Source organism: Theropithecus gelada, chromosome 16 (assembly GCF_003255815.1).
Source record: "Theropithecus gelada isolate Dixy chromosome 16, Tgel_1.0, whole genome shotgun sequence".
NCBI lineage: Eukaryota > Metazoa > Chordata > Mammalia > Primates > Cercopithecidae > Theropithecus > Theropithecus gelada.
In genome coordinates this window covers 48,209,407-48,225,370 of record NC_037684.1, presented here as the reverse complement: position 1 = coordinate 48,225,370, position 15,964 = coordinate 48,209,407, and the positions used below count along the sequence as shown (strand labels likewise).

Here is a 15,964-nt window from a genome sequence, read left to right as displayed (position 1 = left end):
CCCCACCTGATGGCTCAGGAGATCAGCCAGGGGCCACAGCCTGCATGGAGAGCCAGCTGCAGAATGTCACTGGGGGCTCTGTCCTAGACAGAGGGTGTGCTGGGGAGGGGTGGGGGTGGAGAGACACGAGCCCCGACCTGTCTCTCCCACCTCCTCCCCTGGATCAGACCAAGGAAGAACTGGGTGACCCTCCTGGCCCAGGAGGACAGTCCCAGGAGCAGGACTATCCCAGGCCCACAGCCCTACCCAAAAGGACCATTCCTTCCCACCATGCCCGAAGGAGCAGTTCTGTTCCTGGGAACAAATGCCACAAGCCTGAATGCAAAAAATCGATCAAACAAATAGGGTTTATGCCGCAGGAGAGAGCTGTTGAACCCTGCCTGGCACCTAATGAATGAGCTCATTAGGAGATAGGTGTGTGGGGAAAGGAGCTGGCCTCCCAGCTCGGAGCTCTGAGCTCTGAGGATGTCCAGAGCCACACTAGGACCAGGTGCTCTTCTTGCAGTAGGGGGCAGACCCCTGAGGCCTGGCTGGAGAGGGGCGCCCCTCGCTAAGCTCCCCAGACTCGGTCATGTAGGTCTGACCCTCCCAGAGAGTAGCCGTGAGGGGGCCCCTGTCAGCCTCCTGGGGTGCACCGTTGGCTCGCTGATTGTGGTGGAAAGGCAGGGGCAGGCATGTGCCCAGGCCTGGCCATGAGCATCAGAAGCTCAGTGTCCAGGCCCCTGCCCTTGGCCTCTGACTATAGGCCGTGCCCTCCCCTTCAGTGAGGCTCTGGGGGGCAGGAGGCTTTGGGAGCCTCAGGCTGGTCTCTGTACCTCAGAATGAGGCATCTGGGCTACCATCTTCCCTGCCTTGGCACTTCAAGGTTCTGCCGGGGGTGGGCAGCCTCAGGCCCCCAGGTAGACCTCCACCAGGCCTCCCACAGAGTGCATGCGGTAGAAGACCCCCAGAGGCAGGCCGAAGTTGACGATGGTGAACCATATCTGGTAGCCGTAGAAATCCTTTTCTAGCCCATTCTCAAACTCCGGGTGTATGCCAAATGCAGGCATCATCCACAGCTGGGGGAGAGGATGTGCTGAGTTAGGGAAGGGCTCTCCTGTGCCCTAAGGCACTCAGTTCAGGGGATGCAGCCCCCAAACCTGCAGCCCCTTCAGTGCCACCCCCACCTCCCACTCAATCTTCCTCCAACCCTTGGGCTTTCAGCATGAGCTCTTCTTTCCCCGGATCTTTCTCACTCTACTGCAGAAGGCCTCAGCCATCCCCAGCCATCTCCATGAGCTTGCCTGTGGCCAGCCTGGACTTCAGATGGGTCAGGAGACCCCGGGCTGCCGCCATGTGTGGGGAGAAGCAGGAATTCCCAGCGTGCCACCTGCTCTGTCAAGCTGGGCAACCCCACCCTGTACCCTGAGCTCAGGCTTCACTCCTCAGCTAGCTACTTTTTATTTTTATTATTTATTTATTTATTTATTTATTTGAGGTAAGGTCTCACTCTGTCACTCAGGCTGGAGTGCAGTGGCAGGATCACAGCTCAATGCAGCCTCAACCTCCCGGGCTCAAGTGATCCTCCCATCTCAGCCTCCCAAGTAGCTGGGACTGCAGGCATGCACTATCATGCCTGGCTAATTTTTATTTTTATTATTATTATTTTTTAAGAGACAGAGTCTCACTCTGTCACCCAGGCTGGAGTGCAGTGGCACAGTCTTGGCTCACTGCAACCTCTGCCTCCTGGGTTCGAGCGATTCTTGTGCCTCAGCCTCCCGAGTAGCTGGAATTACAGGTGTGCACCACCATGCCTGGCTAATTTTTGTATTTTTAGTAGAGATGAGGTTTTACCATGTTGCCCAGGCTGGTCTCCAACTCCTGGCCTCAAGTGACCCACCCACCTCAGCCTCCCAAAGTGCTGGGAGTCACCGTGAGCCACTGTGAGCCACTGTGTCCAGTGAGCCACCGTGTCCAGACTAATTTTAAATTTTTTTTGTAGAGGCAGGGTCTCCCTGTGTTGTCCAGGTTGGTCTTAAACTCCTGGGCTCAGGGGATCCTCCTGCCTCGGCCTCCCAAAGTGCTGGGATTACAGGTGTGAACCACTGTGCCCCGTCATTTCTGCTAGTTATGACCCCCTGCCCCCTCCTACCTTCCTGTCCAAATTCTACCCATTCCTCAAGGCTCAAATCAAACCTTCATGAAGCCTTCCTTGGCTATACAGACCCGCAGTTCCTTTGCTGAGCTCCTAATGCACTTTAGAGCCAATTTATCCTCTGCCTGGACCAGAGGTTTCATTTCTGGGGTATGTTTTCAGTGCATTGAGTGCTTGGGGTCAAACAACCCTGAGTTGTCCCAGCCCTGCTACTTACAGGCTGTGGGTACTTGGGCAGGTCCAATAACCTAAGCCTTAGTTTCCTCCTCTGTGAAAAGGGACAGCAATAGTGTCTGTTGCATGGAGTTACTGTGATGATTCAATGAGGTATGGAGATATTGCATAGAAAGGTGTACCTGGGATATCCACCAGAAACTGGGCAACCATTATCAACATCTTCCACTAGGAATGTCTTAGAAAATCAGGTACTTCCTGATTTCTTCCTTTGACTGAATCCAGGGATGATGAATTCAGTGGTGTCTTCCCAACTAGATGGGAAGTCACTGGAAGGTAGAAGTCTTACGTACTTGTTTGTGAAGAGCACTTAGCCAAATGCTTGGCACATTCATTCATGCCAGGCACCTTGTAGGGAACTGGGGGGACACGCTTAAGCAGCATCAAGCTAGTTGGAAAAAGATGTGTCCTTGATCCATCCCTTCCTGAGTGAGGCTTTCTGGGTCTGCCTGGCGCCTCTATCCCCCAGACCCCTTAGCCCAGTCACTTACTGTGATATTGCAGAGGATGAGGAAGAGTGAGATCTCCTTGAGGGCCCGCCGCTTCCAGTTGAGGTGGCTGTAGGAGTGGATGTAGGCCAGTGAGGCCCGCTGCAGGCCCTGGCCCAGCTCCAGCAGGGAGCCTCTGCGGGGAGGCTCAGCCTCCTGCTTTCTTGCCAGGCCCTCGGGAACTGCCTCCCAGAGTGGGCGCCGGTGCAGGCCCTCGATGATGAAGAGGTTCTGAGCGATGTGCTGCAGGATGAGCAGCAGCGAGTAGGCCAGGATGAGGCGGTTGAGCAGCTCATGCGGGTGCTTGGCCACAATGGCCACAATGGAGAAATAGGCGATGCCCATCTGGCCCAGTGCAGCACCCATCAGCAGCACCACATCCAGGCTGCGGGTAGGGTTCTTGACCGTGTCCAGCTCTCGCTCCTCCAGCCCGTGTATGGCTGTGCCTGCCAGGCATGCCAGGCTCATGGCGGGCAGCACAGCCACATAGAAGGCATAGTAGAGAGTGAAGTACTGGTAAGCAATGGCAGAGCCACTGGCCTCGATTTGGAAGAGCACAAAGACGCAGACGCCTGCCAACAGCACCAGCAGGCCCAGCAGCAGCCCGAAGATGGCCCCGTGCAGGTGGAAGGGCACAGTGCCAGGGTGGGCACCCATGTGGGGTGCCACACTGCGGCCCACATTCTTCCACATAACAAACAGCACGGCACAGCAGATGAGGCAGTACTCAGTGCTGAAGGGGTACAGCATCAGGAAGCCCCTCCGGAAAGCTTCACACGCGGTGGCATTGAGGCACAGACAGGTGTTGGTCTCATTGCCTGGTGCAGGGGGCAGGGTGGGAGGGGCAGACATTCAGGCAGGCCCTGCTCTGAGGAGACTGGCTACACAGATCCCTCCCATTCCCTGGAATACACCAGAGCTGAAAGAGACCCAGTCGCTCATTTTATGGATGTGGAAACTGAGGAGATCAGAAAAGAGATCAGAAATCCCACAGAATGGCCATTCTTTTTCAGAGGAATTGAAGACTTGAGATGCCAAGCTTATGTAAAGCATTAAAAACATGCCAGGCGCAGTGGCTCATGCCTCTAATCCCAGCCCTTTGAGAGACCAAGGCAGGAAGACTGCTTGAGCTCAGGAGTTGAAGATCGACTTGGGTAACATGGTGAGACCTCGTCTCTACTAAAAATAAAAAACATGGCCAGGTGCGCTGGCTCACGCCTGTAATCCCAACAGTTTGGGAGGCTGAGGCAGGTGGATCACCTGAGGTCAGGAGTTCAAGACCAGCCTGGGCAACATGGTGAAACCCCGTCTCTACTAAAAATACAAAAATTAACTGGGCATGGTGGCACATGCCTGTAATCCCAGCTACCTGGGAGGCTGAGGCGGAAGAATGGCTTGAGCCCGGGAAGCGGAGGTTGCAGTCAGCCAAGAATGTGCCATTGCATTTCAGCCTGGGCGACAGAGCGAAACTCCATCTCAAAAACAAACAAACAAAAAAACAAAAACAAACAAACAAAAAAATTAGCCGGGTGGCACACACCTGTAGTACCAGCTATGTGGGAGGCTGAGGTGGGAGGATCACTTGAGCCTGGGAAGTTGAGGCTGCAGTGAGCCGTGTTCCCATGACTGCATTCCAGTCTGGGTGACAGAGTGAGACCGTGTCTCAAATAAACCAAAAACCGAAACCCCCAAAACCCTCACGTGATGTCTCTGGTGCCAAAGGTCACCTCCACAGATGACTTCCTGGGCTCAAGGGAAAACCCGTGGCTGTGACAGCTGAACCCAGCGATCGGCCTTAGCAGCACTCAGTGTCTGGCCATCAGTCATTAGTACCTTGGCATCGCTGTCCTTCAAAGCACACAGCATCACCTGGAAGAAGCTGGGGCCAAAAATATCTAACCTGAATCTAATCAAGATTTTGTCCATACTTCCCATTCCAAGGAAAGGTAAGAGTGAGGGAAGCGAGTTAAACACTGCCAGGAGGAAGAAACCTGACAAGTCTCAAGGTCAGTGGGAAAATACCAATTTAGATTTAACCAAATGCATTGCATGTTTGAACAAAATGTCTGTAAAAGACATTTCTAGGTGGCTCACGCCTGTAATCCCAGCACTTTGGGAGGCCAAGGCGGGCAGATCATGAGATCAGGAGATCGAGACCATCCTGGCTAACACAGTGAAATCCCGTCTCTACTAAAAATACAAAATATGAGCTGGACGTGGTGGCGGGCGCTTGTAGTCCCAGCTACTCAGAAGGCTGAGGCAGGAGAATGGCGTGAACCCGGGAGGCGGAGCTTGCAGTAAGCTGAGATAGCACCACTGCATTCCAGCCTGAGCAACAGAGCGAGACTCCGTCTCAAAAAAAAACGAAACAAAACAACAAAAAACAAAACAAAAAAACCAAACCAAACAAAAGACATTTCTGGGATTAACTGGAGAAAGTGGGATATAGATTGATTCAGAGGATAGAACGAAGTTGAAGGATTTTGTTAACAACCATAATAGCATTGTGGTCATGTGGGGGAATATATCTGTTTTTAAAGAGATGCACACTTAGCCCGGCATGGTGGCTCATGCCTATAATCCCAGCACTTCAGGAGGCTGAGGAGGGAGGATCACTTGAGCCCAGTAGTTTGAGACAAGTCTGGGCTCAGAATTTTTTTGTGGGACCCCATCTCTGCAAAAATTTTAAAAATGAGCTGGGCATGCTGGCATGTGCCTGTGGTCCCAGCTACTCAGGAAGCTGAGGTGGGAGGATAGCTTGAGCCCAAAAGTTTGAAACTGTAGTGAGCTATGACTGCACCACTGCACTCCAGCCTGGGTGACAGAGTGAGACCCTGTCTCAAAAAAAAAAAAAAAAAAAAGATGCATACTGAACTATTTTGAGATATAATGTTATGATTTCTGTAATTTAAGTACTTTAGCAAAAAGTAAAAATAAGTAAATATGGCCAAATGTTAATAAATATTATGCCTAGGTGATGGGTATGTCTTGTTCTTCTACTCATTTGTAATGCTTGAATTATTTTATTTTGCTTTATTTTATTATTTTATTTTATGACAGTTTCAGTCTTGTCACCCAGGCTGGAGTGCAATGGCGCGATCTCAGCTCACTGCAACCTCCGCCTTCCGGGTTCAAGTGATTTGCATGCCTCAATAGCTGGGTAGATTCTCCCAAGTAGCGGGGATCACAGGCACCCACCACCATGCCTGGCTAATTTTTGTATTTTTAGTAGAGACAGGGTTTCACTATGTTGGCTAGGCTGGTTTCAAACTCCTGACCTCAGGTGATCCGCCTGCCTCGGCCTCCCAAAGTGCTGGGATTATAGGCGTGAGCCACCGCGCCCAGCCTTGAATTATTTTATAATATCAAAATCCATGATGTCACTTGGCAAAAATTCTCTCTTTGCACTGCTTTTCTGAGAAACGCAAGCAGAGTATACAGAATGCCCACAGTACACAGGCGTGTCGTGACTGATGCAGCGGGTATGTGAATGTGTGGATGTGCTGGGAGGGCTGGGCTGCAGGGCGTGATGGTGATGCCGCCCGGGGTGGGGTGGGGCATGTACATACAGGTGTGGCTCAATCCTACAGAGCAGTGTTCCCATGTTGGGTATGGGATGCAGCCTCTAAGATAGGAGGTGAGGCATATGGGACAATCTTGGGAGTATTTTTCTGCCCAGAAATCTTCTGTCCCACCTGATTGATAAAGCCAGGCACCTAAAATTGTATTGGGAAGACATTCCTTTCAACCCTGGAGGCTGTTGAGTTGCTTGCAAGTAAAATGCAAATACCATGGGTGGGGTGCATACCTGAAGGACTTAGTGGCTAGCTCAGCCGGGATCAGTGGCTGGCTTGCTGACGACTGGAGTGGGGTGCAGGGCGTCAGCACCTGATGGGGTGGGATGGGGACCACTGGCAAACTTCAGTTTTCTGTTGATTCCTAATCTGGCCTCTAGAGTTTACTCCCAACTAAAGACTTACTGAGCCTCACCTGTTTTAGGGAATGTAGCGTGTGTGTGTGTGTGTGTGTGTGTGTGTGTGTGTGTGTGTGTTTCAGGGCAAGGAAGACCTGGTCTCCTTTCCATACCTGTGTATTTTTCCATGAGGATGCCAAGCTCAGCTTCGATCTCTCGGTGCATGGAGTCATTGGTAACGGCCAGAACCCACAGCAGCAGGTTCGTGGCCAGGGTCAGCATCAGGCCACATCTGGGGGAAGTGCCACACTCTTCTCACACACCCTGGCCGGCTCTCCAGGCGCCAAACCCTCACCATCCGCTGTTGTTGGGCAACCACTCACTCCCAACCACTCACTCCCTAGTGTCACGCTGGCACTAGGACACAAGAGGCAGCCCTGGGGCCACCTAGGACACATCCCAGACTAACCTATAGCCCCAGGGCCACCCTGACCAGGGAAGTGGTGGGGAGGACAGAGAGGCCAGAGGGTTTGGGAGGGAGAGAAGTCTTACCTAGTGAAGTTGGTCTGGACCTGAACACAGTCTTTGCAGTGTTTCCAGAGCACCCAGGTCTGAAAGAGACAGGGCCTTGAGCCCAGGGGCTGGTGGAGGTGGTGGGACCACAGTGCGAGTTCCTGGGGCGCATGCATGTATTTACAGTGAAAGACACAAGGAGAAAGACTGGGTCGGAATCTTGGCTCTACTGCTTCTTGCTGTGTGGTATTGAGTCAGTGGCAAACCATCTCTGAGCCTTAGTTGCCTCAACTGTGAAAAGGGACAAAAAACCCCACCCTTTGTGTAAATGCCTTCTTGTTGGGGAAATAAGACGGTGGGAACAAAACAGCCAACACAATGCCTGGCGACAAGAGAAACCTAAGAGGAAGCTGGAGATTGTATTCTTATTTTTTTTGAGACAGAGTCTCACTCTGTCGCCCAGGCTGGAGCGCAGTGGCACGATCTTGGCTCACTGCAAACTCTCTGCCTCCTGGGTTCAAGTGATTCTCGTGCCTCAGCCTCACAAGTAGCTGGGTCTACAGGCGTATGCTGCACCTGGCTAATTTTTATATTTTTAGTAGAGACAGGGTTTTACCATGTTGACCAGGCTGGTCTCAAACTCCTGACCTCAGGTAATCCACCTGCCTCGGCCTCCCAAAGTGCTGGGATTACAGGCATGAGCCAACGCGACCGACCGAGATTGTATTCTTTTTGTTTTGTTCTGTTTTTTGAGACGGAGTCTCGCTCTGTCACCCAGGCTGGAGTGCAGTGGCCCAATCTCAGCTCACTGCAAGCTCTGCCTCCCGGGTTTACGCCATTCTCCTGCCTCAGCCTGCCGAGTAGCTGGGACTACAGGCACCTGCCACCTGGCCCAGCTACTTTTTTGTATATTTTTTTTTTTTTAGTAGAGACAAGGTTTCACCGTGTTAGCCAGGATGGTCTCGATCTCCTGACCTCATGATCCGCCTATCTCGGCCTCCTAAAACGCTGGGATTACAGGCTTGAGCCACCGCACCCAGCCCTGAGATTGTATTCTTAAGACGAGGTTTGTGCATCTAGGGAGTGTATATTCAGGGATACACCTACATACACATAGGCAGCTGGACTTCTAAGTGTCTACATTTGGTGCCACGGTGTGTGTGTTGATGCAGGAACCCATGGGTATGTGTGGACGTGGACACTTGTGTGAGGGGCGTGGTGTGTGCGCAAAGACCCTGCGGCATTAGGTATTTGCCTATGTGGCTGCTTCTAGGCACAGGTAGTGGGAGGTGTGTGCACACCATGGGTAGATAGTGTATGTCCCCGGTGGTGTGGGGACGGGAGAAGCCTGTCACCTGGACGCCGATGAAGACCATCTCGATGACAGGGAAGACAAGCTCCAGCTGTGACTTGCAGCGGATGTGGCTCGCATCGTAGCCCACTCGAAAGATGTTGAGGCAGAAGGTGCAGGTGCCGAAGAGCACTAGGGAACCTGGCCGGAGGTGCGGGCGGGCGTTGGCACCTGCCCGGAACCGGCTCTCCCTTCCCACCCTGCCCAGCACCCCAGCACCCTGACACTCACCCCGCACCCAGAGGGGCCCCGCGTGGGGATCTTGGTAGAGCACGGCGTGTGGTCGGCGGGTGGTGCTTGCCACGTAGTAGAGAAGCCAGAGCAGGGAGAGGACCTTCAGCGTGGCCAGCAGGATCCACACGTCGCCCAGAGTGACGGCCACCTTGTTGAAGATCATGCTGCAGATGAAGGCCCCGCCCAGGAACACCACGTTCAGGGCCAGGAGCCCCGAGAAGAGTTGCCCGGCCTTCTGGGCTTGTCGGTCCCGCCGCAGTAGCAGGGAGAAATGCCGCACCAGCCAGGACTTCTGCTGGAGCGGGTCGGTGGCCGCTCTCTCCTTGGCCCCCATATCCACTCGGTTCTCCTTATGTGGGGCTGCTTCAGTCTCCCGTGCTTCTGAAGAAGGCATGGGTGTAGCCTCAGCAGGGCCTGGAGATGGAGAAAGGGTCCTGGGTTCAAGTCCACCCCGCCCCTAACCGCTATGTGACCCAGGGTCAGCTATGCGGCCTCTCTGGTTGGGACACTGGAACTAATAGCAGCTGCCCCACCTACTTTACAGGACCTGAGGAGGTTCAAACAGACCAGGAGACCCTATGGAAGGCCCCTGTGCTGCACATAAACATGGAGAATTAGTTTGACTGGCGTGAGGATCACGTCCTCCCTGTCCACCCCACTTCCTGACTTGTGCCTGATCCTAAAGCGAGCGTCTGCCTAGTGCCTGGTCAGTTTCCAGGGCTGTGATTTTTTGCCATCGAAAGGCAGCGGTGTCCTTCCGCCTTCTGGGAGGAATTTCACTTCCGACACCAGGGAGGGCAAGTTCGTGGCCTCTCTTATTCTGACCCTGATTGGTTGGGAAATGATTGCCTAAAATGTTTTGCAGAGAAGCATCCTGAGGCTGTGTCTGGGCTTGGTAAGAAAGAATGGTGTGATCTGAAACAATACTGTATTACGGGAACGTACAAGAACCTATACAATTACTTTTTTTTTTTTTTTTTTTTTTTTCCTGAGACGGAGTCTCGCTCTGTCGCCCAGGCTGGAGTCCAGTGGCGCTATCTCAGCTCACTGCAAGCTCTGCCTCCTGGCAGATCACGAGGTCAGGAGATCGAGACCATCCTGGCTAACATGGTGAAACCCCGTCTCTACTAAAAATACAAAAAAATTAGCCAGGTGTGGTGGCTGGCGCCTGTAGTCCCAGCTACTCGGGAGGCTGAGGCAGAAGAATACAATTACTTTTAAAAGGTCTAGACCAGCAGTCCCCTCCCCAGCTTTTTTGGCACCAGGGACCAGTTTCGTGGAAGACAATTTTTCCATGGATGGAAGGTGGAGGGATGGTTTGGGGATGAAACTGTTACACTTCAGATCATTGGGTATTAGATTCTCATAAGGAGTGGGCAACCCTTCGATCCCTCGCATGCGCAGTTCACGATGGGGTTCGTGCTTCTGTGAGAATCTGTTGCCACTGCTGATCTGACAGGAGGCGGAGCTCAGGGCGTCATGCTCCCTCCCCATCACTTACCTCCTGCTGTGCGGCCTGGTTCCTAACAGGCCATGGACCAGTACTGGTCTGCAGCCTGGGGACTGGGGACTCCTGGTCTAGATGCTACCCATCGATTTCACAGTAGGAGTTTCTTCTGGGATGAGGGTACTGGGATTGGGGGTAGCAGACTTTTTGGCTTTACTGTTCTAGTTTTTTTTTTTTTTTTTTTTAATTAGCACAGTACTTATGTAATTAAAAGTAATTTTAGGCTGGGCATGGTGGCTGATGCCTGTAATCTCAGCACTTTGGGAGGCTCAGATGGGAGGATTGCTTGAACCCAGGCATTCAAGACCAGCCTGGCCAACATAGGAAGACACCATCTCTACAAAAAAAATACATACATATATATATGTGTGTGTGTGTGTGTGTGTATAATATATGTATTAGCCAGGTATGATGGTTTATGCCTATAGTCCTAACTATTCAGGAGGCTGAGGATGGCTTGAACCCAGGAAATCAAGGTTGCAGTGAGCTATGATTGGGCCACTGCACTCCAAGCTAACTGACAGAGCACGACTCTGCGTTTAAACATAAATAAATAAATAAATGAAATAATTTTAAAGTACATTAAAGGTTTAGGGAAAAGGTTCTGGGGTTGATTTACAATGTCTGCTGAGAGCATGGGACAGGCCTGGATCAGCACCGCGGCCATGCCCTTAACTTTGAAGGAACTGACTTCCATTTCTCTGCCCCTCCCCGCACTCCTGGAAGTCCCACGAATGCCTGACATAATGTAGGAAACACGATCTTTTACCCTCCTCTTTTCCTGAATGTCTCCTGCCATTTCCTCACCTCTCCCAAGCATTCACGTAGGCCAACCACTTTGTCACCACTTGCTTAGACCAGATTTTGGAGCATCCAATGACTGCAGCTCTGAGTCCAGCATACGCTCTCCACTGGACACTCCTTCTTCCTGGTGGGACTGGGATACTGTTGAGAGTGGGGGCGGTTCTGCTGCTTCTGGGTGCTCTCCTGGTGGAGAGGCTGAGCTGACCCACAAGGCTCCCTAGAGACCCCCTGTTCTGCCCAGGCTCTTCCTTTGTCCTGCCGCTGCCTTGCGCTCTGGGCTCAGGGTTCTAGGTGCTCGCTACTCCCATTCTCTTGCTTCCTAATGTCACAATCTCAGAGTGACATCTCCATCTCCACACCTCCTAGCGGAGAACTAGGCGCCCTCTTTGCCTCTCCCCTCATCCCTTGCATTCTCTTAGGCCCCAAGCTTGTTCATTCCAGCTCAAAAGTTGCTCTTAGATTTTTATTTATTTATTTTTAGAGCTGGGGTCTCGCTCTGCAACCCAGCTGGAGTGCAGTGGCACCATCATAGCTCACTGCAACCTTGAACTCCTGGGTTCAAGTGATCCTCTCGATTCAGCCTCATGAGTAGCTGGGACTACAGACGTGTGCCACCAAGCTCGGCTATTTTTTTTTTTTTGCAGAGACACTGTCGCGTTATGTTGCCTAGGCTGGTCTTGAACTCCTCGCCTCAAGTGATCCTCCTGTCTCAGGTTCCCAAAGTGTTGGGATTACAGGTGTGAGCCACCATGACTGGCACGAATTTTTCTTGACCTCAACCACTGCCTAGTCTGGGCCCCCATCCTCGCTCTCTTGGACTGGTCTCCTTGCCCAGAGTGCCTCTCCCCTACTGAAAGTCCTGCAAAGGCAACTAATTGCCCTCAGTATAAAGTCCAAACGGCTGACACAGCCTGCGTGGCCTCTCAAAATGAGAGGTATATGATTAGTATGGGCCTGGACAAGGTTCCAGGTTCTCTGCCCAAGGCAGAGTAGCTGCTGCTGCCTCCTCGTCTGGCTTCAACTTACCCCTCTAGCATTGTCTTCAGACCTGACTCCCCTCTCCTTGGGCTACACCATCTTGCTGCACTTCCTGGAATGCACCCAGTCTTTGCTCACACCCTATCCTTTGCCTTTAATGCCTACCCCTTTTGCCCCTTGGGTAACTCTAGCTTGTGCTTCAGGACTTGGCACAGACCCCGCCTCCTCTCTGTGGCCTTCCCTCGTCAGCACTCCCACCTCATCCCACACTGACCACCCATTGTCCTCTGCTTCCATTAGCTGTGCTTTGCTCTGTCTCTCCCTTGAGACCCTGGGCTTCAGGAGCTTCAGACGTGCCCTCTATGCAACAGCAGAAGACCCTCACCATATCTGGCTTGAAAATGCAACCTCTCCAGGCTCCCATTCTCCCTTGGGCGTATTCTCCCATTTTCCACCTGCTCCATATTTATACTTTCTGCTGTTCTCTTCTGGGGCAGATGGAGCACTAAAACTTGAGCCCCTTTTCAAGATTCTATAAATTATTTTCTCCTCTTTCCCAGTCCACTCTGTCATCCTTGCCCAAGTTCTGTCTCCTCCCTGTCCCCACCCACCTCCACTGCCGTACTCAAGGCACCTGCCTCCGACATCCACCCAGGCCCAGGTAGAGAGTTCTCTGTTTCTCCCGTGGTCTCCTGCCTCCTGCCATCCCTCCTGGACACTGCTCTTCTTTCTGCCCCTCCCACCCCCGGCCACTCACCCATCCTCCCCACCCACCTGGAAAGGCTTTGTCTCTGCCTAAACCTTCTGGTGCTACTTTGCTGGGGCCACTCCCCTCTATTGAGAGTAGGTGTGCCCTGTTTGGTGTGCTGTGGGTGTGGCTAGCTCCCATTAAGTCCTGGAACTCCTCCAGGACAGAGACTAGGTCCTGCTTAACTTGGACCCCCCAAACCTAGCGCAGACGTGACATTCACCCAGTGTTTGCCAGCTGACTCTGGCATCTTTTGCGGAATTTTCAGCACCAGAGTTGTGGACAGAGACCCTTCCCATTAAACTCTTTCCAAGCTGGCTGGGGAGGAGACTCCAGATTATCTTTAGCTTTCCCTCCTAAGCTCCTCCACCCAAATTGAGCAAGGCTGGGTCTCACCGGAATGCCTCCCTGCTCCTCATCTCCCAATTCTAACTGCTTTACTTCCCCTTCCCCCAAACCTGCCCCCTCTCCTCCGGCCCTGAAGCGGGGTAGATTAATGATCAAGAGCTCAGATTCCAGCACTTATTACCTCTGTCATCTTAGACTACTGAGACTACTACAGAGAGCTACTTAGACTCTGTGCCTCAGTGTTGTCATCTGCAAAACGGATACACAACTATGGAATAGTAGCTGGTGCATAGTAGATGCTCAATAAAGACTTCCTGAATGAGGCTGACTGCAATGGCTCACGCCTGTAATTCCAGCACTTTGGGAGGCTGAGGTGAGCGGATCCCTTGAGCCCAGGAGTTGGAGACCAGCCTGGGGAACATGGCAAAACCCCATCTCTACAAAAAATACCGAACAATTAGCCAGGTGTAGTGGCATGCACCTGTGGTCCCAGCTACTCGGGAAGCTGATGTGGGAGGATTGCTTCAGCCTGGGAGGCTGAGGCTGCAGTGAGCTGTGATGGTGACATTGAACTCCAGCCTGAGGGACAGAGTTAGACCCTGTCTCAAAAAAAAAAAAAAAAAAAAAAAAAAAAGAAAAGAAAAAGAAAAAAAAAGGGATTAATGCCGAATAGGGGCTTTGTCAGAATGACATGATTTAATACATGCAAGAAGCACAGGTAGAGAGTAATGCCTGGCGCCCAGAAAGCTCAGTGTTGGTTATCTCTGCATTTCCTTCCAGTTCTTTTGAGGTCCTGGAGAGCTGGGAAGGGTTGGGATTACTGGTGAATTTCAAGGGTGGATTTTATTCAGACTGGAGGCCTGGAGGGGACACTGGTGGACAAGGTTCCAGGTTCTCTCCCTCTGGGGTCTTTGCCCTGACAGCCTCCCCGTCTCCCACCCTGGGGTCCAACCCTCCAAAGGCCGCTGGAGTGAGCCTTCAAAGGAGCAAATTTCGTCCTGGGCTGGGCAGGGGGCTGGAGTGGGCACGTAGGGGTCTCGGGCAGAGAGCTAGGGCAAGGGCGCCTGGAACTGACAAGCAGGACTCTGCCGCCCCCTGTCATGCCCCTGGGCGCGACGCCAGTCCAAGGGAGGGTAGGAACACCGGACTGGTTTGTGGGTCTCGGTTGGAGCGGTGATGAAAGCCGCGGAGCCGTCAGGCCCGGCGCCCGGCCCAGAAACGCAGGGCCGGCTCGGAGGAGGCTGCTAGTGCAGACGCCTTCGGGATTTCCTTCCGAGCCATTTTAGGGACTGCGGGGCCGGGGGTAGACGCTTCGTGCGTGCCCCAGACCCGGCGTCCAGACAGCCCCAACCAACCCCACACCCCAGGCCTCCGCGCCCGCTTTCTGCTGTGTGGGCCCCGCCAGGAGGAGCCGCGCCCTGCGGCCCTCTGTGCCCCCCGGGTCCACGGAAAGGAGTAGGGACGCGGAGCCCGGGTTGAGGGGCGGGTAGAGGGGCCGGCCTCGGATCAAAGGGAGTTGACCTCTCCACAGTCACCCCACTTTCCCGTTCCAATCCCTGCATCTCCTGCTCGTGAACCCCGCTTTTGGGGGTGTAGTATGTGCCAGTGTCTGGGGTGCGCAAGCTGGGAAAGTTCTGCCGGCGCTCCCGGCTTACCTGAGGCCGGGGCAGGCATCGCCGCGGGCTAACCACCGACTGCGGGCGCTGAGCGGATCGTCCGTCCAAGTGAGACCGATGCCCGCGACGCCCTCCCCCAGCGGGACTGCGCAGCCGCCGCTCGGGCTCCGCGGCCCATCGATTTTTCTGTTGACTTTGGAAATCTCATTAATCCCTCGTTAATTACCCTGCCGGGGGCTCGGACCCAGAGGGTGCAGCCAATTGCGAGGCAGCTGGACGAGCGGGCGGGGCCGAGGGCTTTGCAGGCGCGGACCTGCAGGGTCTCCGACTCGCAGCCCGCCCTTAGGTGGGGTGGAGAGGGGTGCAGTGTTCTTAGGCCCGCAGTAAAGAGCTTGCGGAATTCAGGCCTCGCTTTCCTTTAGTGATAAAGCTGGGAATGGACGCCCTCCCTCCAGGCCTGGAGTTGCTTTTTCCTGTACCCTACCTAGCCCCAGGCCTGGAGGCACCCTCGCAGGACCCTGTGTTTTCCTTAAGTCAAACCTAAACTTGGTGGGGAAGAGTTGGAGCACAGCGCCATTCTGACAGGGGTGGAGGCCTCCTCAGCTGCACCTGCGGCCTCTGAGAACTACTCACCTCCTTCTGCTGACAGCGTCCAGGCACAATTTCCTCAAAGTCCCCTGAACTCCCGGTGCTGCTGTTCCTATATCTCCCCCAAACGCCATCTGCTCCATGGGTCACGCCCAGCACTCCCCCTCCCTCTGCCTCTGTATGCTCACCACCACCTTTCACTCTTCTTCTAACTGTGGAGCCTCCTTCCCATCTCTCTTCTGTCTTCCCTCCTAAGCATCTCTGTACCCTTTGTAGAGTAGAAACCCTAAGGCTTAGGGGAAGCTCCCAGGGGACCTCCGGGGCAGGGGGAGGTCAGGGGAGGCCCACGTGGTGAGGATCTGAGAATCCCAACTCCTTTTAAACTAGAACTGCCCTGTCTCTCTCTCTCTCTCTATATATATATATATATATATTTTTTTTTTTTTTTTTTTTTTTTTTTTTTTTTTTTTTTTTTTGAGACAAAGTCTTGCTCTGACTCCCAGGCTAG

The 15,964-nt window shown here is 53.2% G+C and overlaps 1 protein-coding gene across 2 annotated transcripts; it reads right to left on the bottom strand.

The window, feature by feature from the left end:
* Positions 1-329: 329 nt before the first annotated feature.
* On the bottom strand, positions 330-15,129 carry OTOP3 (otopetrin 3). 2 transcript variants are annotated; one of them, XM_025363151.1, is made up of 7 exons: positions 14,908-15,129; positions 8,865-9,281; positions 8,638-8,774; positions 7,322-7,380; positions 6,943-7,061; positions 2,860-3,674; positions 330-1,058 (listed from the first exon to the last, which is right to left on the bottom strand). In XM_025363151.1, exons 1-7 carry the CDS (start codon positions 14,924-14,926, stop codon positions 888-890), a joined length of 1,737 nt encoding a protein of 578 aa, XP_025218936.1. In that variant the 5' UTR covers positions 14,927-15,129; the 3' UTR covers positions 330-887. The 2 variants fall into 2 exon arrangements, with proteins under 2 accessions (XP_025218936.1, XP_025218935.1); XM_025363150.1 differs by having other exon boundaries at positions 8,865-9,248; positions 14,941-15,046.
* Positions 15,130-15,964: the final 835 nt, after the last annotated feature.

Bases quoted from the DNA above. Each gene is read 5' to 3' on its own strand.
- OTOP3 (XM_025363150.1), bottom strand. From the start codon at position 15,046: ATGGGCCGCGGAGCCCGAGCGGCGGCTGCGCAGTCCCGCTGGGGGAGG. The intron at 8,775-8,864 runs GTGAGTGTCAGG...ACCTCCGGCCAG, and splicing joins GGGGCCCCTCTGGGTGCGGG to GTTCCCTAGTGCTCTTCGGC. The intron at 7,062-7,321 runs GTAAGACTTCTC...CACTTCCCCCAG, and splicing joins GTCCAGACCAACTTCACTAG to ATGTGGCCTGATGCTGACCC.